The 26,108-nt window shown below is 38.2% G+C and overlaps 1 protein-coding gene across 2 annotated transcripts in view; it reads left to right on the top strand.

Annotated features, from left to right (window-relative positions):
- Positions 1 to 26,108, top strand: part of NELL1 (neural EGFL like 1) — a 296,981-nt gene that overhangs the window by 259,214 nt on the left and 11,659 nt on the right. The window contains exon 16 of one of the 2 annotated variants that reach the window (XM_042785466.1): positions 17,394 to 17,534. The exons of the other annotated variant lie outside the window; for it this stretch is intronic. Coding sequence (XP_042641400.1) covers positions 17,394 to 17,534 — 141 coding nt within the window. The remainder of the gene's footprint in view (positions 1 to 17,393; positions 17,535 to 26,108) is intronic. 2 annotated transcript variants of the gene reach the window in all.

Genomic DNA, 26,108 nt, shown 5'->3' with positions numbered 1-26,108 from the left:
AAGTGCAGTCCGTGAAGCTCAAGTATAGCCCTATGTCCACCTCAGGATGGGAATTATATTAGGGGATATAGAACCTTTGCTGTTGTTACGATAAGGTGAAAGCACAGCAGATTTGAGATGGGAAGCTGACCTTTTTTTTCACTACAGTGTGATCTGTGGTATTGACAGATCCAGGGTTGGGATCTTCAAAAATTCCTCTCTGGAAAATTATGCTTCACAAAGTAAATCTAAAGGCTGTGGTCAAGGACGCTTTCTCTTTGTCCTTGTCTGCATAACTATATGCCATGAAATAGCTGCTGTAGATAGCTCCAGGGCTGGCAGTGATTGGCAATGGGATTTCTTTGTATGCTGTCTAGTATTTTAATGGCTTTTAATGGAGGAAGCAATTTTTTTTATATATATTTTTTTGAATTAAGAGTTGCAGTTAACCTAAAAAATAAATACGTAAATATTGAGTTCTTTCCAGGAAGACCTATTCTTACATCATGTCTTTGTTATAATTCTAACACCTCTAAAAGAGGCACTTTTGACTAAAAGCAGTATAAATGAAGGTTAAAAGTTAAACTTTGAGAAAGGTTATAAAATATGAAAGCTATTAAAGCAGTTCGGAAGATTCTACTCCCGTGTCAAAAATGAAGAAATGTTCTATGAGTGCTTAGGCCAAAATTTCTCTGTTGCAGAGGTCTTTTACAAAGAAAAATTCAAATGAGGGATGAATGATCGCAGGTGTGTGTAAGAAGACACAAAACTTGCTCATGCGTTTACCACCAGAGCATGTGTGGGTTGTTTGGCTTTGAAAGGGGAGGAATACTTCTCTGGAATAGTCAGAGCAACCAAAAAAATGCCCAGCCTAGGATAAAGTTTCAAAGATTGTCTCACAAAAATGAAGCTGTTGTGTTGCTCAGTGTATCAAATACTTCATTATGCTGAGATTAATAGCTTTTTAACATTTTCTTTGTACTGTCACCTGAACTTTTTATTCTATACTAGAAAAAAAGAAAGGGGCAAAGAAAAAGAAAACAGGAAGGCATAAAAATGGATCAAAGAACAATAAAAAGCAGGCAAGGGCTTGTTGTAAAATATATCTCCCTTAAACTGTTGTTAGAAGCACTGTTTTCATATCTTTCAAACTGTTTCCTCCATTGATTGTCTCCCACTGGACCATTGAGGAGGCCAAAACAGCCCCAGTAGTTTATTTGCCTACATGCCAGCCAAACACCACCGCCCTGAAGATGACCTCTCCTAATTCAGCTTGCCAAGCAAAGGACCTCACATTAGTGCTGTGGAGCCCTTCCCCATAGCCTATGCAGTGTGTTACGGTTATTATTGCTGCTAGTGCAAAAATGCATCAGCTGACAATATGATGTCTCAAGGGAACACATCTGAATGGGAGGCCGGTGTCCACAGAGCAGCAAGCAGAGGGAAAAGTGAAGGAAGCATGAAACAGGCCTTTAAAATACCTGTGTTGGCCAGGGAGGACACAGCTGCCTGGGGGAAATCAATCAGAAGGAGACAGCCTGCTCTGTGGCCAGGCACAGCAGACACAAAAGGAGGAATTTTTCAGTCTGGGGTTGTATCAAGAGGAACACAGCCAGGAGACTGAGGGCAGTGATTATCGCCCTTTACTTGATACTCATGAAGCCACATCTGGAATATTGTGTCCTGTTTTGTCCTCCCAAAACAAGAAGAACATCAGTAACCTGCAGGTTGATCAGCAGAAAACTGTCAGGATGATCAGTGCTGGAGCACGTGCCCTGTGCAGGGGGGCTGCTGAATGGGCTTGTTCAGCTTGGAGAAGAAACAGCTTCATGGGGACCTAATAGCAGCCCCCCCAGCACCTCCAGGAAGTTACGAATAAGATGGAGCCAGGCTTTCTACAGGAATGCAGGGAGGGGAGATGGAAGACAACAGACAAATTGGAACAAGAGAGGTTCCAACATACTCCCCACAGGGAAGAAACCCACTGAGGCCATGCTGTCTCTGTCCTTGGAGGTTTTCAAGACATGCCTGCCCTCGTGATGGGCCCTGCTGGGTGCAGCATCTTGGACCAGAGACCTTCTGACCCTCCAGCCAGCTTGAATTAGTCCGAGATTCTTATGCATAATTTAGATTTACAAACCCCTTCAGCACAGTTGTCACCGATTCCTTTTCATGTAGATGTATACATTGACAAGTCAAATAGAATTTTTCTTACCCTGTTTTAATGGGAGAGATTATGGCTGTCTGCCTTTGGGGTAGTCAGCTAAACTTCTTGTTATAGTCAACGGAGAGAAATAGATATTTCTAATGCATGATGCATCTTCTCTGAAGGAGGCATCTGAAGTAGATGTTAGGTGAATTGTAGCCTAAAAGCACCCAACTCTCCACTGATGATAAATGGGGACCAGATAACTGTCTGTAATACACATATATCTAGACATCTAAAGCTAGATGAGATGTATCTCATTCTCTGATATTTTTGCTTGAAGGGGTTTGGATGTCTTTTCTGGGAATAAAGATTGTTGCGGAAATATGGGATACAATTAGCCCTCTACAGCTTACTTCAATTATACAGGATGATCAACAGGTGATTGTCACCTGTTGGAAACTCAGACCTTTAGAAATCTTTTCAAAAATCAGAAACAGGTTTTCTTCTGCTGTAAATAGAGGACAGTGGGATAATGACATTTTGCTCTTTTTTTTTCTTTCTTTCTTTTATTTTTCAAAGGCAAAAATGGCCATGCATACCAATTGGTGTCTGACTGCTAGCCAATGACATTATAATAAAATAGCTAACTGAGTTGAATGTTCACCTTTCCATAGGAAGGAAATGTCATTGAAAGGTAGGTAGCAGTGGACTGTGTATTCAGGTGCTTCATTGTGAGGTCATAATCGAAGTAACTCAAGAAGAAGAAAGACTTTTTAATTTGTTTAATCAGGCTCCTGTGAGCTCCTTCTGAAATTCTTGTGAAACACAGAAAAGACAGTAGTGCCACCCCAGATGCCGATGTGATTCTGCCCTTATGCTGAATACATTCCCTGCAGGCACTGCCTCCCTTACCTCTTGGTTGCTCTGCCCAACATACGTTTTCAGTTTGGCACATGTAAGGCTGCCAGTCTTTGTGAACTAGCAGCTGGTGACTCAACCCTTTTATTTCTCATTCTGTGTAGGATAAAAGCTGAGATACCCTAATGAAATGCACACGGTCTGTTCTGAAGTAAAGAATTACGCAGAAATACACTTAAACATGTCTGCTTAGTAATGCTCTTTCTTTCCTAGCTACACTTTAGACAGGCAAAGCTGGCTAAAGTGGAAGAGGACTGTAAATATTCTCTTATTATTCCAGTTCCTTCTTGTCTATTAGTAGCTTCTCCCTTTGATTCTGATCTGCAGGATGATTCTGCAGGAGCTTCTTGTTAAAATATGGGTGTATGTTACTGGTTTAAAACAAAGGAAGAAAACATCTTAATGGCAGTAACTTTTTACCAGCAGCAGTTGAAGTGACCATATTGGATCAGATTATAATTTAGATGTATGTTCAGATCCATTTGTGAAACAGCTGTATGCAGGCTGTGATGTCGTTTAAACTGAAATTATTTTGATGACTGAAAATCCATGAGGCCAGAGACTGAATTTTCACTTACTGAAAACTGAGGTAGTTTTACCAAGAAAGTGCTCCTAAGAGCATGATAAATGACATTCCCTTAATAAAAAAATTAGATATTTTAACTTTATGTTAAAGCAAATAAGATCCGAATGTAAAATACTGGTGAGTTTTGGGGTGGTATGTTATATAACTGAAGGATAAGTAATGAAGTTATTAAATGCAGTAAAAAAAGATAAATTAAAAAACAATCTATAGGATTTCTGTGTTGGTACAGGTTAAGAAACAAATGAAATACTCATCTCACAATTTGCCTTTTCTCTCCTGTATTTCACAATCAGTGTATCTGTGAAAACCTTGTTTTGGAAAATCAGGTATTTTACATTCTGTTTCGGTGGTCCCAAGTTCCTTGACAATGGTATGTCACATGCTTTACTAGTATTTAGTGTTCATCTATTTTAAAGTGACCATTGGCCTAAGTCACTGTCAGGTGGCAAGCTTTTTTTTTTAACGGCCTCTCACGTGATTTAAATTTTACAGATTGCGACATGTTAGGTGCTTTCCTGTGGCCCTAAGAGTAATTTCCACCACCTCTTACTATTTGTTGGCTTAGGTCATATTTCCTGCTGTGGAAAAGCTTCCACTACAAGCCTTTTCTTGCTCATATCATCTGATGATGCCACCACTGCCGTTGTCCTTGTTCATGACATGAATCAGAGTCGTTGCATTGTCTGGAGCAGCTCATCTCACCCAGTCTGATCCGGATCTGATGCGCATGATGGAAACCACAGTCTTCATAGAAAGATGAGGTGGTCCTTATGTGAGAAGGAACATATCCTGTGCAATTAGAAGGAAAAAAAATCTGATGGGACAGTGTAAATGCTCTGTTTTCAGTTTATTTGGTGGGGTTTTTCAGTCATTTTTTTCCTCCCTCAGAAGTAGTCTTTCTCCTGAATGCGTAAATATGTATAGGGCAGCTTTTTTTAGAGATCCTCACTTTTTTGGCTTCTTGATGTTCTGATATCCTGTGTACCAGAGATCAAACTCATTTCACTAATAATAAAGCTCTGAAAAAGAGACTCTGCAGACACATATATGCGTGTATAAAACCTCTTTGAAAAAGACAACGTTCTTTCGGTTCATTCATTAATCTACATACAGTATGAAGTATTTACTGAAGAGATACTAAAGGTTTCTTTAGTATCAAAAAATTTTCCTTACAAATAAACAGAAATGAAGAGAAATTTTTCAGGATCAAGCACAGGGGCAATAGTAATGCCAATGTTAAATCTCAGGTAGCTGTTGCTTCTAATTAGCATTTTACCCATCTAGCTAGATTCACTGAGTCTTTGGAACAGACCAAAAACCGCAGGCACTAATGTTTAGATCCTGTAGCTGTCTGAGATTCTACAAAGTTCAAAATTACCCTTCTACTTCAATAAGTACTAGTTTTATGTGCCAGCATTTGCAGACATGTTTTTGCAGAACAGTTGTATATGTTAGAGCATTTTAAGAGAGTAAGTTACATTGTGCTATTCAAATGGTAAAAGCAACTATTATGAGAATCTCCTAACTTTGGGAATGCTGTTGAAAAGCAATTATATTCAATTTATGTATGATAAAACTTAGCTAATTCAGTGAAATAGGGGGCACAAAACCAATTTGGATAAATGTATTTTTTTAAATGATTGACAGTATCTTCATCCTGAATAATCAAACCTCTTTTCAGTAATCACATAAACAAAGGGGGTTTTTATATTTTTACTTTTTTACAAAATATTGTAGTATTACATAATACTTAGGAAGTGTTTTGGGATCACAGGATGAAAGATGGCATAGAAGTGCAATGTATTTATTATTATTATTAACATTTGATGAGTCCCCTGGCTTTTCTTTCAGGATTTTCGACTTATTTCAGTTGCACATTTTTAATTGCTTAGTGGAACGATGTAGTGATATCTCTGAGTTGGTTTAATTGGAATTATTGATGTCTGAAGCAGCACCCAGGCTGGGAAAACTGGGGTCTGATCAAAGTCTGCAACTAATGGTTTAGTGAGTTAAAAATTCAGTCTTAATTAAAAAAAGAAAGAGTGTGTGCTTTCAAAGCACACATTTTATTCTAAGGAAACAGTCAATTCTTATTTATTTGGAAATACTCATCGCAGTATTTAAAAAGAAAGGGTAATAATAATGACAGAAGTTTTTAATCCTGAATATTTGTTGAGGTGTTCACCTGGAAGAGTTTACTGGATAGCACACTGTGCTTTCATAGCTGCTGGTATACTTTATTCTCTTTAGTTATATTTAGAACTGTGTGTAAAATAGGAAGTCCATTTTAAGATGAGTTTCAAGATTTTTTAATATTTTATTGTAATGGAAATGGAAAATTTAGAATTTTCTATGGGGGGAATTTTTTTAGCTTGATTGAAAGTACACAGAAATGTTTACAATTTTTAAATGTGTTATATAGAACAAATACGTTTAACTTCAGAATGAATTCTGAGTTGAGTTTATGAAAAAAACAGAAGATATTAAGAAATCAGTATTACCTTGTGCAAGTCTGTATCTTGGCTCATTGACTACTTAGGATGCACAGGACAGTTGTTGACTGTCTCTGGCCGGGTGGAATGAATCCTGGCCTTCATTCTGAACATCAGTGGGGTGTTGGGACTGTCGTGTTTGTTTAGCAAATTTTACTAGATTGTTTGAAATATTTTGCCTGATTATTTAGTGCAATGAAATATGGTGCTGTCCAATTCAACTGGGAAATCATGCTTTTTTCATGTTTCTCAAATTTACTGGGTTGTGCATCACAACATCGAACTGCTTTTTATGACTATGCACATGGCCTAATGGAATTAGGAACCTCAGGAAATTTAATGGCACTGGGCAGGGAGGAACAGGTGGAAGGTGGTGGGACTGCAGAAAGTTCAAGCAGACTGAAATAGAGGTTGGATTTTACTTGCATTAGGAACAAAAGGAGATAGGCTAAGTGATACAACAGTCCTGATTTCTCCTCTTAAATAACCCTTCCAATCTTTTGTTATTTCATATGTTTTGTGTAGGGTCTTTTTGTGCACCCTTCTTATTATCAGAAATAAATATACATATTCCAAGGTGGATGGGGATCTTTCACTGAACGAAGGCAGTTGCAACCCAGTGCACTGTGTGGAACACCCACCGCCAATTTTATCCTCTTTATGAAAGTGTTCAGACGCTCTCTCAAAGTCTGCATTTTTATTATTTGCACTGTATTGATCAGCACTTCCTGAACCATTTTCTCCCCTAATTAAGGATGCAGAGAGCTTTACATTATTCCGCTTACAATCTCAAGAGCTCTTTTTAAACTGCTTGTTTGGGGATTTGCTTCCTTGGGAGAGTTTATTACTGTATGAATGAAAATGCTTTTCTGAAGCTGTTAATCATTTCAAGATTAAAAAATCCTAATTGAGAATATTTCCCATTATTATTAAACTCTCCGGGGCACTATAGGGTGTGCACACTATTATAATCTAAACCTGCAATTTGGCTTTGCTTCTTGTGCCCTTTGGCACAGCGGTATACACAGGAATTTTAAGGAGAGTGTCCAAGACGCCCCCCCCACCCCCAGCCACAGTGAACAAAATATGCTTTTTATCATTTTCTCACCAGCTGCTGCCTACTGTTAGCAATGAAATTGTTTTGACAAGTGTTATTTTGTCTGAACCATATCCGATTATGGAAGGGCTCAAACTAATCAAAAGAACTTCCTAACATTGTGGACTATTGGGATGCAATATAATCTTCCCAATGAGGTGGAGGAGGGCTCATCGTGTGAGTCATTTTAAAATTGGTTGAGGCAAATCACCGAAGAATGTATGGTAGGGAGCATTTATTCTCTGTCACAGAATGTGCTAGATAAGATAATAGGCTATTTCTATGACTTCTTGATGTTGAACTTTAGCATTTCAAGTGCTAGATAGAGTGATATATGGGTTATGCATTGTACCTAAAGACTCTGCATGAAGTAGTCTGCTGGCACTGGATAATAATGCCAAGGCTCATCAACGAAGCTTTTATACATTAAGCCAGTGTCATCGGAATGATTCCTTTTGTACAAAGCACTGGATTACAGACAATTGGTACGTTGGGTAGAGAATGCTGTTTGTCAGTGTCCTCTTTTATAAGAGGTTACATTCATCTTTTGTAGCTCTGATGAACCAATTTTCAGCTTGCATCCAGTTTACTTTATAGTTTTTCTTGGAGTGAGCATTCCTTCTGAGACAGAATCACAGAATGACAGGATGGCTGAGGTTGGAACGGACCTCTGGACATCATCTTGTCCAACCCTCCTGCTCAGACAAAGCCACCTAGAGCCAGTTGCCCAGAACATGTCCAGATGGCTTTTGAATATCTCCAAGGATGGACATTCCACAACCTTCTTGGGCAACTTGTGCCAGTACTCAGTGACCTTGACACTGAAAAAGTGTTTCCTGATGTTCAGAGGGAACCCTCTGTGTTTCAGTTGGTGCCCATTGCCTCTGGTCCTGTCACTGGGCACCACTGGAAAGAATCTGGCTCTGTCCTCTTTGCACCCTCCCTTCAGGTATTTATATGCATTGGTAAGATCCCCCTGAACCTTCTCCTTTCTAGGCTAAACAGTGCCAGCTCTCTCAGCCATTCCTGCTGTGAGAGATGCTCCAGTCCCTTCCTTATCCTCATGGCTGTTCCCTTTCCAGTTGTTCCATCTCTCTCTCGTACTGGGGCCAGAACTGGACCCAGCACTCCAGGTGTGGCCTCACCAGTGTTGATCAGAGGGGAAGGATCACTCTTCCCTTGACCTGCTGGCAATACTTTGCCTAATGCAGCCGAAGATACCGTTTGCCTTCTTTGCAGTAGGGTCACCTTGCTGGCTTATCTTAATTTGGTGTCCACCAGGACCCCCAAGTCCTTTTCTGCCAAGCTGCTTTCCAGCTGATTGGCCTCTATCAACTATTTTGCTTTAACATATATCCCCATTAGTCTCAAGTTTTGTGATATTGGCAAAAAATGTGCAAGTCTAATTGCAGCATGACAAAATCTATTATCAAAAATATTTTTTATTCTGGTTGATATATTATTTTTTTAATCAGGTATTTAATGTATTTTGCCACACAGATTTTCTGAAAAGTCGTTCTCCAATCTGTAATATGTTTTTAGTCTGGTCTTTACCAGTCATTGTAAATTAAATGAATCTGAATTTAGAGCAGTTATGCTTTGAACAGGCTTAAAGCCGCTTTGTGCACAAAGATACTGTGCTGTTAAGGATGGATAATGTCCTGGGTTGAGTGAGTGGTGGGGTTTTTTGGTGGCAGGGGAGGGGGCTATTGGGGCGGCCCCTGTGAGAAGCTTCTCGAAGCTCCCCCAGCTCCACGTCAGCTCCACTTCTGTTTAGAAAACTGAGCCAATCAGCTGCGCCTCTGCGATAACGTATTTAAGAAGGGACGTGGTGACGTGCAGTCGGACTTGTGAGGAGGAGTTGCTGCAGCTGCATGAACACCAAGGTCAGTGGAGGAACAGAGGAAGAAAGGAGGGGGGAGGTGTGCCGGAGCAGAGACCCCCCTGTATCCTGTGGTGAGACGGCAGGGCGGCCCCCCCCCGCCACCCATGAAGATCTACGGTGGAGCAGACACTGATTTATGGCCTCTGGCTTCCGCCATGTTGATCAAGGTTCTGTGCCCAAAGAAGGCCGGGGTCTTTTGGGAAAAGGTAGCCCCGCTGCTGTAATTCAGCGCTGGGAGGATTGCAGCATGCGGGGGAGTCCCACGGCGGAGCAGCTCGGGAAGGGCTGCAGCCGTGGGAGAGAATCCAGTCGGAGAAAGTTAGTGACCCGTGATGGAGCAGTGTGGGGAATGCTGCGGCCCGTGGGAGGAACTCATGTTGGAGAAAATTTGTGGAGGACTGTCTCCTGTGAGAGGGGGACCACGATGGAGCAGAGGGAACAAGTTCCAAAAGCTCCCCCCACCGAAGATAAAGGAAGTGGCAGCACTGACTGCACCCCCCATTCCCTGCCCCTGCGCCACTGGGGGAGGAGGTAGAGATATCGGGAGCAGAGCTGAGCCCGGGAAGAAGGGAGGGGTGGGGGGAAGGTGTTCTCAAGATGTAGCAATGCTTCTCACTGTCCTACTCTGTTACATGTTGTTAGTGTCTGTAGTAAATATATGATCTTTTTTTCTTCCGCTAACGAGTCTGCCTTTTGCTCGTGCCCATAAAGGGGGATATTTTTTCCCAATCCCAGTCCTATCTCAAACCCCAAGCCTGGCTCTCTGTCCCTTCTTATTGCTGGAAGAGAAGGGAGAGAGAGTGGCTTTGTGGTGGTTGGATGCCAACCAGGCCCAAACCATGACAATTTGAACTATTTTTTTTTTTAAATCTACATAATCCTAGCTGTGTAGAAGTATGCACCTGTGTGCTGAAGGCTTCATTGATTACAGTCTATTACAGGATAGACCTCTCTTGGTGATCCTGTTCTCTCATTTTATTCTAGTGTGCGTATCTAATATTCCAAATAGCTGCTCATGTATAATATGTGCAGATACAACTCCAGTGTCACAATTTAATTGAATTAGTAATCAGAGATGAAGATACTGAACATTCGTCAAAAACAAAGCCAATGTTCAGGAGTCATGAGGGGGAGTGAAGGTTGGCCTTCCCTCTGCCTGGTTATTTGAGAACATCTTTATAGGGAAGAGGGAAACAGTAACCTGAATGGCAGGATGGTGCACTGGAATTACAAAATTGTGAAGCTTCCGACACAGTGGCTTTGGGCAATTCACTGTATCTCTCTGCCTTAGTTATCTCACCTGTAATTTGCACATGATATCTCCCTATTCTAATGTAGAAAATGATATAAACAAATTAAATACCACTTTTCTGGTTGTCTCTAGTTGAGCTTCTGCACAGAAATCCTACCAGATTTATGTGGGTGACTTTAGCATGGAGGTCACATGCTATTTCTACCTAAGTAGGTAGAAAAATAAATAAATTTCAGGGTCCTGTCAAAGTGCTCTGGTACATTTAGGAAGAGCATAATGTCAACAGAGTATGAGAGAGGTGTTCCTGGAGAACTGTGGGATATAGCCAGCAGGTACAAGGTGCTAGTAAGCAATGAGCTAAACTTTTGTCCTGAAGTTGTGAGTCATCAGTCCAGTGATGGTTGGAGTTTATAAGCAAGATATTTTGATTTATATGTTCCCAGAACTTCCCTCTAAGCCAGCTGTATCAAGCATGATCCTGTATTCCAAGGCATGGGAAGAGCCCAAATACAATAAACATCAGGCTTATAGTCCTGCTGTTTTCAAGGTGAGGTAATTTGAGATACATATTGACCATAGGCCTCAAAATTGACAAGACTCTGCCTCAGTTTGAAACTTAACCTGCTAATCGTGAAGTGAGTCTGTTTCTGGCTCGTGGAGTGATAGTTAAAACGCTGCTTGCAATGAAAATTCAGATGTAATACTAAATCTCTGGGTTTAGCTCTGATGTTGTGAAGCAACATTTATTTGGACCATCCACAACTTTTGGATTGCATACTCCAAGTGTGATGCATATTTAGCATACAAATAGATGAATATGAGGATGTGAGAGACATGCGCTGAACTGATAAAGACATTATCTTGCAGTGCATGTTAAAAATGAATTTCAGTAAATTAGATGTTATATATTAAAACAATTAATCTTAAAAATTGATGGTAAAACTAGCCCGTGTTATTATTCTGATACCAATTTAATTCCATTTATTATTGTTAAATTCATCATTGCAAATTTGCACATGAGTTTCAGATGATTAAAAATCTTGATAACACCAATCCAGAATTACACAATAAAGAATATTACAGCTGTTCTTTAATTATAATGAGTGGTGGGCACACCTTTTATCCCTGAAAGTCATTTAGTGCCATTAAATTGTTGCGTGGGTTTGATTATTCATTAATTTGAGTTGCATTCACTATCTCAACAATTTTCAAGTTTGATGGTTTACTGCTGTGTCTTCAAAATAGAAAAATGGACCAAAGCCTGTATCATTTATTCAGGCAAAACTACTCCTGCCTGAGAAGGAACTGCAAAGGCCAATATAAATATAATGCAATTAAAATCAGTCTGTGAAAACAGCCATGACTGCTGAGGAGAGAGAAATATGTTATTTGGTGCTGATTGTCTGCCCAAAATTTCCTAATGAGTTAAAATGAAAGTAATTAAAAAATAGGCTAAATGTCAAGGAAAAATTTCCTAAGCAACTATTCCAAAGCCTGCTACTCTCTTCAGTCAGAGAGAGGGGGAATCTTTATCACCTGAGACGCTTAAAGCTATGAGACAAGAAATTGATGATTAAAAATGTCAATAGATAGGAGTCAGGCAGATGTCTTTCCTGTCCTTTCTGATTTTCAGTATCTCTGTTGTCTTCGGAATGAATTGGGCCCATGAGATTGAACAACAGTGATGAGTCATTATTCAAATATAACTAAATTATACATTTATCTGTGTTCTTCCAAGTTACCATTTGTTTAATAGATAAATTGCTGTACGGTTGGTGTATTGTTGGTATTCCAGGCACGCTGGGTTGTAAACCCGTGACAAGGTCAGAGTGTTGTAGCCACTTCTACTTTGCATTGGGAAAATCTAACAGACTTTAAGGGTGGCAGTTGTTGATGCATCTCTGCTTTGTATTGCATATGTTTAAAAATAAATGCATGTCCTTCCTGATAACTTTAGTGGACTGTCAAAGCTAATATAGAGATTTATTACTATAGCCAATGTAAGAGTTAATAATAAATGATAAAATTCAGCCCTTATATAAGTTTATGTAAAACAGCAGAATTATTATTTGCTTGCATCAGCTGAATTTGGCATAAAGGTAGGCAGGTGGGAGATATTTTTTAGAAAGAAAATTTTTCACCTCTGCTCATCCAAAGGAGTTATCTTTGCTTTCAGGGTTTGTTTGAAGTAGTCAACTGACTCCTTTGCAGCAGGGAAGCTGTTTGCATAGCACTGTCAGTGACATTCCTTTCTTGCTGTCTCTGTCTCATGGAAGTGAGGCTCATGCGAAAGTAGGAGATGAGAAGAGGTTGTATTTTACATAGAACTTCTGCCTTGGTTAGCTAGGTGAATTTTTTTGGTGGTTTTATGTTGAAGAAAAAATACTCTTAAGGTGGAAAACAAAGCTGTAATGCTCTGAAAGTAATGGAGTTAACTGTCAGGATGTGATTTTAATTCAGGAAGCTTGAGACCTGTGTGATACTTTCTTGTTCGCAGGTGCTTTTCCTGCTTATAGGTCTCCTGATCCATAGAGAGCTAAAGATAAGGATCTTATATTTTTTGCATGAAAAGGAGCACAGTAAGAGTTTGATGAACAGACACTTTTATAATAAAACTCTTCTGTCTCATTGAAACTGTAGATTGCTAGCTATTACATGACACTGAACAGTTTTCCTTTCGGTATTATCACACAGTGACTTACATGTAATGAGGCATTAGAAAAGATTGAATTATTTTAATTTTACTTTTTCACTGGGTTCTGAAGCCATTGTGTTTTATTTTGAGGTAAATTATCCTATTTATCTTGTCTGCATAAATACCTTTATGAATAATGCAAGAAGCTGGGATGCTAAAAGTAAAAATTACAGACCTGTCCTTAAAGGACAGGATTAATATCCTGCAAGAGCTTATTCAAAGCCAACTGGTGCTTTTATTCTACAATACAAAAATGTGCCATTTTTGAGCTTTTGCAAAACCATTATAGTGGAATGTTGCCAGATCCATTAACAAATCTGTACTAATGACAGTTAAATAACTGAGTGGAGTAAAAGCAGACAATGGAACAGTCTGTACAGGATCTCCTTTTACATGGATGTTGTAAGAAGTCTTGAATGAAAAAAATGCAAAAGTAGTTCCACGGGGGTAAAATCAGCAATGTCTTGTGTTGAATTACAGCTAGAAACAAAAAATACTACGCTTAATGCAAAGATAGTGCGGATATTGAGCCAAAGACTACAGAGGCAAATTAAGGTTATGGAAAATTTTCGGTACCCAAGGAAATGTTAAATTGGCCAATTCTCACAAGCACTCTTTTAGACTATCTAGCTATTGATGCAGATGTACAGAAAGCCCATACAAATTTGTGAGTCGGCAAATGTGTTTCCACTGACTCCTGTGAGGATGGCTCAGCCATGTGGGACGACGAGGTGAAGATGTGCATGTGACCCAGGCTCCTCTATCCACGGCGGGACGCTGCGACGTGGCAGAGCCTGGAGCCCAGAGTGCCCTGTGTGGTTCTGCTGCCAGGAGCCTCGAGGACGGGCAAGACCTACAGTATGGGCACACAGCCAGAAAATGTCCACCCGTTGTTTCCTCTGACTTGTGTCATTGCAGAATTTCTGAACAGGTTTTTCTGTGCTCCTTTGAAGAATGATTATAATTTTTGTTTGTTTTTTGCTCTCAGGTCAGAGGTATACACTTTCATTTTAGTTTAACTTTATGAAGAAAGCGTATAGAACGTATTCTGGTAATCATCTGCACACACTAAACACACATAGATAGTGCATATATAGCTCAAATCCTATAGCAAAACCCAAAACCAGACTTGGATAGGACGAAATTCATCCTGAGGCAAGTATGCAGATGTAGTGCTAGGATCAAAAGGTGGAAAAGCAACGATGAAGAAGGGTGAATTGATTCTAATTCCTTGAACTGGCCATTATGTATAGCAACACCATCCTATGCAAAAAAAGCCCTCCGAAAGGTATTTTCAAAACCCATAGTACATCCAGATGGAAATGATCTATTAGGTGAACTAAGTAATGTCACGATACATGATACACCATTTTATAAAGCTGTTATTTGCAGTTCCCTCTTGGTATTAAGAGCTATCTTAAATCTTTCTGATTTTCTAAAACAAATCCATAATATTTTCCTGTACCTGCAGAGATGTTTATACATGTGCTACAAATAATGAACAGGATCACAGGAGAAGCTTATAGGCCTAATATGTACATCATGTTAGGTGTGGGAATAAGAAACCACAATGTATTAGACAAACAGAGAAGCTGCTAATGGTTTTCCTTGTTTATACCACTCTTTATGCATATTATATTTAATGACGTGCCGCCAAAGGCATGCTAACTTGCTGCTGAAGCAGAGGAAGGGTTCCTTCCCCACTCTTCGCCCCACATCTCTAGCACACAGACGCACACACAGGCAGGAGGAGGCTGAGCTGGGGACCAGGGAGGAGTGCTGAGTTTCCCCTGGAGAGGAGAGGAGCAGGGCACCTCCTGGAGCTGGAAATGGCTCTGGGAGCGGAGAGGTAATGGCAGGGAGCAGAGCTTGAAGGGTTTTTTTAACTAGTTGCTTGTGCTTCCATGGTGTCTTTCATGGCAGATTTTCCCAAAGCAGCCCACCCAACGCCTCCTTTGCCTTCTCCCTTGGCACAGGTAGGGCAGTGCTGCTGTAAGTCCACTGGCTTAAGGCGATCAAGGAAGTAAAGGAAGAGCCTATAAGTCTGAAAGCAAGTCCCGTTTTTCCAGCTCTGCTGGTTTAAAAAACTCGTTTGTGTCCCCCTAAACATCAGTGGACAAAAGCTACGGGCAGGTATGGTGCTGCCATAAACCATCTAATCTTGAAATAGATCTGTGTATTATTTTAGTATTCTGACATAATCTACGGAGACTTATACACTGATGCTGCTCTTCTTCCATTAAGTAAACTACTGCTTAGCTTCGGTGTCTTGACAGACAGGCTTTGTGAAAAGTAATCTACCAGTCAATTAGTATCCTACGCCATGAGCCTAGTTCAAATACACTTTCAAAAGGGCTCAAGTTTTAGAAATGAACTTTAGGAAAACTCTATTGATTTTGTAAATTAAAAATGTAAAATTGAGTGGATAGAGGTCCAGTACAAGACTGACCCAAGGAAGCAATCTTTAAACAGGAACATTCTCTGATTCAACACTGGGGAAGAAAAGAAAGCAAGAAGAAGGATTCATTTGCAGTTGACCTGCAATAGCAAAGTCATTCACTTTCCAAATAGGATTAAACTTGTTCCATCAGCCATGACATGTGAAAAGATCATGGTTATAAATTCCATTTGCTGTAATGAATTGAAAGTGTCTGAGTTTGCAAGCAGCACTCATCGTTGATGGACAGCTAGATTTGTGCAGTGTTTTAACACTAAAATTAGCTTCTGCAAAATAAAAAATACAGAAAAGGTGGCAGCAGTGACAGATTTTAAGGCATAAAAAAATTGACTTTATTGTTAGATGGAAGTTGAATAAATCTAGAAATAAATAGTGGTTATAACCCTGTTATGTAGATAACTTGCTTCATTCTTGAGTAAAGGTGAACACAAAACTGGAAAAAGGCATCTATTTAGGTTTTTCATCCATATTTCAACAAGAATAAATATTGTTACTTAAATGAGAAAAAATCAAACTTTTCTATGGTACAGCTTGTAAGATGTAAGCAAATGGAATTGTATTGAAGGATACTTCATTCAAATCAATTTCAGCATTAATCAAAATGACTCCACTGCAGTCCATGAAATCATATTGGTCTATGTATTTTGTAAATTGAGATAAAAGATACACTCTGTGGTTACTTAATAACCTTAACTCAGGCTTTTATCAGGATCATGAGACATTTGTACTTTGATGCTTGCAGAACTAAAGGCAGTTTCAGAACCTGTTTTCCCCAGATTTGTGTGTTCGATGTATAGAATTTTATGTGTATTTTAAATGTACTGATTGTCAAGAAAAAAATCTCTGTGAGTGAAAATGGCTAATATTTGTGAATAAGTTCAGTTCCATTTTAATTGATAAGGTATCTAGCTGAAAACTGTCCAAGATTTAAAAAAAAAAAACCAAAACAAAACAAAAAAAAATTGCTTGAGCTAAATAGAGGAATGAAAATATAATAGCTTCTTAAATTACCACAAGGTTAACATATAATTAATTTGCTAATTTTAATTACAACCCTACAAAACGTGCTGAAAAATGCTCAAAGGGGAGAAGCAGCCAGGTGCCAGCCATGATTAACCAAGGTTACTAGCAATTATGATGTCTCTATTAACATGTTACAGAAATTTTTAAAACTCCTTTATAAAACCAGCAAATTTATTGAAACTCAGCAGGGTATTCATCTTGCTGTACCTTTCCATTGCTACAGACTTGCTGTCATTTGCCTCACTTGTTACCAGCTAAACGTTTTATTGCAGCTGAAACATGGACTGCTTTTGCTGTTTGTCACACACTGTTATACATGTACTAGGTATATATTTAGATCATATAAACAAAAGAGATTAATGTTTGCAAAGTGCTCTGAGCACCTTAAATGGCAGATAGCTGCAAATATCACAGCTGAACACTAGAAACACAAAATCCTGAAGAAAAGGCTCTTTCTTTCCAAGGTGTCCTGGGACATGCAGTTTGTGAAGCAGGAATATTGCTGGAACAGCCTTTTCAGTGGAGAACCTGCTCTGCAATGCTTTATATGCACAGACAAATGTAGCTTCTGAGTGAAAAACAAAGAACAAAAAAATCCGCATGTTTGCTTTGCATTTTAAACGAATCATGGTATAAATGAATGTCTTGTATTTCATGATGTATTATTGTTCTTTTTTATTGTTATGTGAGTCATGTTTTAAGTGTCTGTTGTTTGGAATCATAATAAGCCTTGATCCATCTATTAAAGCAAGATTTAAAAAAAAAAAATAATAAAAACAACAACAAAAATGCAACAAACGAAAGCATTGGTGTCGAAGGAAATTAATTTCCTGGCTGGCTTGTGTTTTTCTCTGAGGCAGATATTGATGAGTGTGCAGAGGGGATCATTGAGTGTCACAACCATTCACGCTGTGTTAACCTCCCAGGGTGGTACCACTGTGAGTGCAGAAGCGGTTTCCATGACAATGGAAGCTATTCTCTTTCCGGGGAGTCCTGTGTTGGTAAGCAATGATCAGCATAGTGCTTTTTTTATTTTTTTTTATTTTATTTTTTTTTCCTCCTGCATGGTGTTACAAAGTGACTATTGAGACACTGTCCTGAGCAGTTACTGTGTTTAAAGCTACAATGAGAATGCAAGCAAGCCTGCCTGTGTTTGTCAGCATCCCCAGCCATGCAGCGTGGGTGCTCGTTCAAGACGCGTCATATTTTGGAATGGTTATTACAGGAGGGAGGCGGTTGGAGAGCTGAAGTGTGACTTACTGCACTTTGTCATTTATCATAATAAGTTGCTGTAAAACCTGAAGTGAAAGTAGGCTTTCTGGGGAGCATAGTAGGCCACAAAAGGGGAAGAGTTGGTTTTCCATTTTCAAATTTCAGCAGAGCAAAATGAGAACACATTTCGGGTATGTCTGTATTGCTTTGCTTTGCTTTCCATTGTTTGGCATCTTCACCATTTTATTTTTAGAATTATGCAAATACCACCAAGCTCTTTATCCACTGTATTTGCAGAACAAGGCCCTAAGGGCATGAATGGAGAGGAATTTTTAAAGGGTGCAGAGGAGTTTGTTGGTTGTTTCTGTGGGAGGACAAAGGGTGAGGCTCCATGAGGACTTAGTCCTGGTTCTTGCAGTCACAGTAAGACACTGTGTGCCGCTACAGCAAGAAAGCAGTAATAAAATCATAGCGAAGATGGTAATTGTGGCTTACCTGTGCCTTACAATTTTTCCACCTTTTTACTTGTTTTCAGAAACCTTATCCATAACTTCTATATGATACTTTATCAGATGAGTTTAAAACTATTTAGAAAGGATCCCATTTTACCTTCTAGGGAGATACAGATCAGTTTCTGATAGTTCTATGTCCTTTCTTTGGAATTTCAGTTACTTCATCTGTAGTCATCTCTATGAATTTTCTGTAAAAGCTTTTCTGCTGTTTCTGTAAAAGACTTTTTTTTTTTTTTTGACACTAGATTTTTTTTATCATTTTTGTAAGTGCAGAGGGCTGGGCTCTTTCTAAGAGTTAAAGTATACCATTAAAGTAAAAGTTAAAATAAAAATTTGTAATGAAAATACATACATTTACTTGTAACAAACTTTACTTCTGCAAATTTTGGCCATTAGAAGTTCTTGAGATAAGATAGCATCACTATTTAAAAATGCAGAAGAACAATAATTATTTTCAAAACCAATGTTTTGTAGATTGTCCAGCTAGATTAACTTTTTACACATTGTCCGAAGCTGGTGGGGAGCTCAATATAATCACAGCAGTGAACTTCATTGGGGTGACTGTGTAAAAAAAATGGCCAACATTTTGTGACTTAATAGATAAAGTACCACATGAAAGTCATGTATTTTTAAACAGATTCTGAAATGTTAAGAGTTCTCTCATTTTTTTTTTTTAAATAGTCTAAAAGGAGTGAAGGACAGAGAAATGTTGAAAATACTTGCTTTATGAGAAGTCAAAGCTAATGACGTAACCTTCAAAAATCCATGGGGCAGTTGAGGATAAGGGACATCTGTGGCATTCCTGATGCCTACCTGTACTGCTTACATGGGAACCCCATCCCTTGTCAGACTGGCTTGGGACACATAAAATACATGTCTCAGGGAAAGGCAGACACATAGACAAGATGGTGTTGTTGAATGGCCCACAGCTAGGCCCAGGTGCTGAAAAGGCCGGTATTGTGTGCATTGCATCGTCATTAAAGGGAAGAGAACTTGGCTACCTTATGGCAAAAAAAAAAAAAGAGCCCAAAACATTCTGTATTCTGTGGAGATAGAAGTGGTGAGTTTTAGTGACAACAAACTGCCCTCCTTTTGACCTGCGCAGCATTCTGGAAGTTTGTAAGGTGAGGTGCTCATCTCGCCATATGCAAGTTGTAAACAGAATGTGAAATTAGCAGGGTTGTTTTAACTAAATAGCTTTTTGGAACCATCTGCTGCAGGGTACCAGTGAGGAAGAGAATAAACCAGTTTCTTTTATTTCGTTATACAGGTTAACCAATTAAAAATTAATTGAAAGATTCTGCTAACCCATATTGACAAAGAAATTGCAAGTCATGATGTTTATCTTGAAGCGCAACTAAGAACTGGTTAAAATTACAGATAGATAACATTACACATTCTAGTTAAAACTCAGTTTCTTGAACGCTGACTTTCATCACGTTACAGAGCCTCTTTGCATGGCGGAGTATTTAGAGTCAGGGCCAGAGTCATTCACCCTATTTCAGATAAAAGAGGGTTCAACTGCTTAGCAACAGCATTTTGTTCTGGCATATTTTACAGGTTATGTACTGAAAGCCTAGTGTGTATCTGAGGTGGATTTGGGCCACTGCCCTTCAGTATGTTTTGAAATGTTTCCTCTTCATCCCTGAAGGACAAAACTTGGAGAACAATAAATAGGCTAAGAACCTAAGTAATAAAAAAGATTAAACCCTCCCCCACAAAATAATAATAACATATGAAAATCATAAGGCAGTGGGAGGGAGCACTCAGCTCTGACAGCTTGCCCGAAGCCCAAGCAGCCAGTTGCTTTTGCTGGATGGATTTGTGTATCTCTTTGTTAACCCCCTTCCTCTCCGTTTATATGTAGGTGGTCTTGGAGCTGAATTATTGCTTGCAGTGTCTCTGCAGTGTTTGCAGAACATTTTAGAAAATAACATCTATTTGGGAAGTGTTGTGATATTTCAGTGTTTCTAAAAGCTTTATTCTCATTGACTATGAAAAGACAGTGGAGTTTTTCACCTGGCAAGGAACAAATGTGTAAATCAACAGATGTGGCGGGGAAGGTCATAATATTGTACCAGAGCTTGGATAATAAGGATGTATGACTTAACCAGGCCACTTCAAGCTTGGGAAAATTCTTTTATTGCTCAAAATATCAACTGAAGGCAGCTTTGAAAAGGGAATATATCTCCATGGCCATGTTTTCATAAAAGATGTCAGCTTCATAAAGTGATGGTGAGCAGGCTCAAATTAAGAGAATGTAATTTAATTTCTAGCAGTAGTGTTTTTATGAGGCACTGGCCTTTCACAATATGTTATTAAAAACACGGCTTGCAGACAAAAGACAATTGCTGTTGCTTCCAAAGTTTGCTTGGCAATTAAAACATGGAGACTGTAGTTTCCAGGTTGTTGTTTTGTTTTGTTGGGGTTTTGTTTGTTTGTTTGTTTCTTTGTTTGTTTTTTCTTTTATAATAGGAGCTTTTCTATGCTTTATGGTAAATAAACAAACATATGTTTTAGAGAACTATGAGTTGTCATATGGTACCTATCCCAGTATTAACTACTATCTGCTGATACCATATTGAAACAACTGGCATACATTGTTTTTTCCTTGCACTAAGTACTTATTGCCAAATACTACCTCATAAGATAATCATTGAATAAAACCTCACCACTGAATTTTCAATAATAACCTTTAAGATTATCGGTATCAAAAGAAGGGAAAAGCTAGCAAAGAAATGCTGTATTCTGAGAAGTTAAAAATGTCCCACAAAGCTCACTCTTATCTACAGCAGAAAAATAAAATCAAATTAAATCAAATCATACTTTTTAATCTTCATCTCTCTTTAAGTGAGATACTTTCAGTCTGTAGAGAGCTGTTCAGACCCTGGAGTACAGAATTCCCGATTCTAGTTTCTTCATGACATGTCGTGTTTCTCAGTCTCTACATTGTGACTTTCTGGCACAGAAGGAAAAACAACCGAGGCAGCAGTCCCTGTCATTTGTTGGTTGTTTTTTTTTTATTTTCTTCAAGAATCAGTTCAAATTTTGTAGGGAAGCTTAACACAGATCCTCTTCCCACCAAAACAACGTGTTTCATCATGTATTTCATTCTGAAAAGTTGTGTAGCTAGATCACACTGCTGGGTTAGAGTAGCTGTTATGGGGAAATGAAAGCTGGAAAAAGGTAGGACTCAGCAACTTGTGAGAGAAAACTCCGCATGTGTTAGTCTCCCATAAAAGTTGTATGCAGCAGGTCTTGAGGGTCAAGTCTGAATGAGTTTAAAATCAATTCCGGAAGCTTTCATATACTCTATGGTATGCTGCCATGTTGTCTGTTACCGAGATTAGAAAGTAAGAGAGAAAGACGTTTGTTCTTTGTTTATTTTGCCTACTTGCTGTGTCAAACCAAAAGCTAGACTCATCCTTTGAAAATCTTCCTATATGCCTGAGAATTGCCTTTCTGTCTGTTGTTAGAGAAGTGGTACTTAGACAGAAAGGTTTGCGTATGGTACAGAGTATCCAAGACCAAGTCTAGAATGTGCTCCTTTACAACTTTCTTCTGCTCACAGAATTTCTTAAAGCTCATAGTATCAAAGTCTGCGTCTGTGGATTTTATCCTGCAAAATAAAAATTACCTTACTTACTTTCCATTTAGTAAATTCTGATTCTTATATTCTGAGAGAAAGTTGTGTTACATGTCTTCAAGATAATTGTGTTTAGTCATTTCTATATTTCTAGAAAGCATTAGTAAATCCTATATTCAGAATCTAATTTACTATGCAATGTTCTTTAATAGACCATTATGTCTCTCTAGAATATAAGTATTCTCATAAAATATATTCTAACTAAAAATGAATCTGTTTATTGATTTTTTTTATTTTTTTTTTTCAAAGACGAGTCCAAACCACTTTGATTTAGAAGGAAGACAAATACATTAGTGACAAGTTGCCTGTGAAAAATGATATGTCAAAACAGTGTTTAGTTAACTTGTACATACATTGGTTTGAGAGCCCAGCATACATTTTTCATGTTAACATTATACTGTAATGGTTTAATGTACCATAACAGTTAAAATTAGCACATTAGTAGGGTTCTTTCTTCTGCAGCAGCTTATTATGATATTACAGAGCACCACACTGCATGACTTGCTTGTATACATTTATTAAGGTGCTATAGAAAAGTCATACCATTAAAACCTGAATAGCCTTGAAAACTAAGAAATGAAGTAGCTAGGGATTGGTTTAAAATTTCAGTGAAACCAAGTTAATGAACTTGTGTTGATATGTACAGTCATGCTTGTCTTCTACCCCAGTCAAATACAGTGGCCATGAGACCTCTCATAATATCTAAGTCAAATTACTTCTCGTTATAGCCAAAAAGGATGGAAAAGGAAATTGCATCTCAGGGGATTACTCTATTCCATTTTGATTCTGATTTCTTGTCTGCCCATGTTACCAAGCTATCTTTATGTACTTTGAGGGTATATTGGGAAATGAGCACATCTTGGGTGGTTTCTTTTCTTTCTTTTCCCATCCACAAAATGTGACTAGTTGCATTGCAGCTAAAATACATATGTTCAGGTACTTGTTGCCATACTTTTGTTTAAAGCGCAGATTGGGAGTGTTTGAAGAGTGAAGATCTTGATCAGTTTTATGATAGTCCTGTGCAATGTTTGAGGTGGCTTGTCTGAGCAACAATTATGTTGCTGTTGGCTATATGTTTTTAATAGAAAATAGTAGAAGTCTAACATTACAAGCTAGTTTCTGATTATAGTCAATTCCACTTTATCCTCACTTTTCCTTGAAAAAGAACTGTGTGGAGGCAGAAGTAAAGATCTGCCACTTTTACATGGCTTAATTAGGAGTCTGCCATAGACTATCTCAATATAAAGCATGAGACTGCAAAATCCTATTCCAGGTGTGAAAATGAGAGTGTTTTCACCAGTTGACAGGATACATGAAAGAGCTAATCCCCCCAGAAGTCAAGACATACATCTTCATGTGTTATGTATAAGGAAAGACTATGGAGTCTCCTTGATATTTCATATATGTACATGTCCACTGGTCTTTGAAGTTACTTCATTTATAAATGATTATTTCATCTTCTTCCCACCTAGTGGTGTTATAATGGGAAATAAGATTTGTGTACAGTTTTGCCTTGCCCATCATTAAACATTCCAGTTTTGTGCCCACATTTTCTGAGAGCAGTTATGGAAAAGCAAATGAAACCTAATGGGAGTGTGGGAAATTTGGGCTGAGCAAGGATTTGAATAATATAAAAATAATCTTATATGCAAGAGTCTTATCATACAATTCTCATATTCATTAGAAGATTGTTTTGGACATGCTCAGAATCTTAAGATAGGCTAATATTTCAACACCTAAGTAGACAAATTGATTCTAGTTGTTAAGACAAATTTCACAGTAAATATGAGTATTTTCTTCCATGTTTTGGATAGCCATCTACATGGTGATCTCATGTCAATATGAGCAAATTCATTTGATCTCCACTGAAATTAAATACTTTTTATAAGCTAACTGGGAGCTAACAATATGAGGGCATTTCTCTGGGTTTTTTTCCTTCCCCATGTAATCCCTAATCTGGTTTGAGGCTGAAAGAGTGGAAGGGACGAAAACACTTTACATTTATAACTTCTTTTCCTCAAGTTACTGGGAACATTGGCTGTTTGTTCTGATTTTTAGAAATGCAATCAGTGACAAGAAAAAGCTGCCAAAGGGATGTTCTCAGAAAATTAGCTCTATTAAAAGTTCAGCTGGAAATGAGCTCAGTGTCCAAGCCTTTTATATTTGATTAATGACTAAAAAATTTAAATAATAAATGCCATAAAATAATAAGAAACCATCATTTGAATAAAGAACAAAAAATATGAGCCAACTGTGTAGCAATTAGGAATTTCTGTTCACGCTATGTTACTAAGCATTGCTTGATTGGCTTCTTAGTCAAGAATGTCCCATTTACCAGTTTGGGCCACTCTTAATGGGGACTTCCTTTTTATGTGTGCTAAACGGAGAACAGCAGTAGCAGTACATAAATAGGATGTTCTTCACTTTTGGTTATGTATGACAGATTAAGTTGGCTTTGTGCAGTGTGAACAGGTCTATACTACTGAGAATATGAATAATGTTAGTTTCTATAATTGCTAACATCTGGCTTTCCATAAATCTGTTAAATTACATGGAAACAGAATTAGATTTCTGTGTCATAAGTAAAGCAATTACATGGAACTCTGTGGGCAATATGGATTTATATTCATCTGTGAAATCCTTTTAGTTTTGAACTGTGAAAGCAACCCTTCTAATCTGCACTGTGGTCCTGCTACATCCTATATATTGACTATTCAAGGAGCCCTTAATATGATGGGGAAGAGAATATTGATGATGTTTGGTGAAATCACCAAAGACAAAGTGAATGTTTTATTTATACCTTTGTCTTCAACATAAAATACAGGACAAGGTCTATTGAAAGGAAAATGGTTTATTTTTAAGAATATTTTCAGTCTTACAGTAGCTGTTTGGCTATAATTAATTCCACACCAGTTCATTCATAGTTCTCTTCATGCCACTCTTCATGGATTTTACCTCCTGCGGTACTCTGACACTTGTTAAACAATGAATTACAAGTTTTAATTTATCTTAGCGCAGTGCCTTTTACACCACTGATAGTGGATCTTTCAAGTACTCAGTTACTTCTAAGCTATGCATTAGAGCAATAACGTTGTATTTTGGCAATTAAGACTGTCAGGGCAGCAAAATACACCCTTTTGGGGGAAGTCTGAGTGATGGACAATTGAATTGTGTTACCAAGACACTGGGAATATCTCTGACAAAGGACTGGCCCACAGGTTAGCCCAGGAGTGAAGCCCTGCTGCAGTGTAATTGCCTCCAGCTTCCCTTTGGGTCCATAAGCGGAGAGAGGAACTGCTGTCTTCTGGCAGCCCCTCATTTGGTTGTGCAGGTTGATTTTGCATTTGGTCAAATCCAAGGCCATTACCACATTTCCACTTGTTCCTGGACTATTTTTGAATTGAAATCAGGAATTTCACTAACCAGGTCAGAGGGAATTTAGTGATTTTATTGTCATAGAGAGTTTTCTTCAGCAGATGGAGAGAATTGTTGATGTCTATTTAAGATATGGCTTTCTGAGGAGATGACTTGTGAACCCATGGCACCTGTCCAAGAAGTAGAGCACCTGGTCATCACATCCCACCTAAATTAGACTTTAGGGTTTGTTTGTTTGTTTGTTTTTTTTTTTTTTTTGGTAAATTCTATTGAATTTTAAATTTCTTGTTGTAGAGATGAATTAAAAGTGCTTTTGGGTAATATTGAGCAGCTATAAATTTCAAACTAGCATTAAGGTTATTTTAAATGGTAACTGTGAGCGTTCTACCTCGTAATTTCTGAATTCATATGATAATATTCTGGAATATTCATGATAGAAACCATCACATACTTTTAAAGGATTTCCTTCTTCAGCCTTACTCCCACTGTTGTTTACAGTTTTCATTGTTCATGTTGTAACAAAAGAGACCCACCAATATATTAGTATTTTATCTGGACAATCTGTCAATATATTGTTTAAGAATAGTCCAAAGTTATTTTCTGGAAGAAATACCTGTTTTTAACAGTGTGATTAAAAATCCCATGGCTTTTGCTGAAAAAAAAAAAAGAATGCTGCATTAACTCCCTAGATAAATTCATATTGCATAATTATATTTTACCCTCCAAAAGCAATTTTAATGGGATACCGTAATTCACTTTTCTCTAGTGTATAATGATTTTCTTTTGTTACTTATTTCTTTGTGTCATTGCTAAATCATACTTTTCCTGCA

The sequence above is a fragment of the Tyto alba genome, unplaced genomic scaffold (assembly GCF_018691265.1).
Source record: "Tyto alba isolate M040663 unplaced genomic scaffold, T.alba_DEE_v4.0 Super-Scaffold_8, whole genome shotgun sequence".
NCBI classification, from domain to species: domain Eukaryota; kingdom Metazoa; phylum Chordata; class Aves; order Strigiformes; family Tytonidae; genus Tyto; species Tyto alba.
The sequence above is the reverse complement of the archived record's forward strand: the minus strand, read 5'-3'. Positions and strand labels throughout refer to the sequence as shown.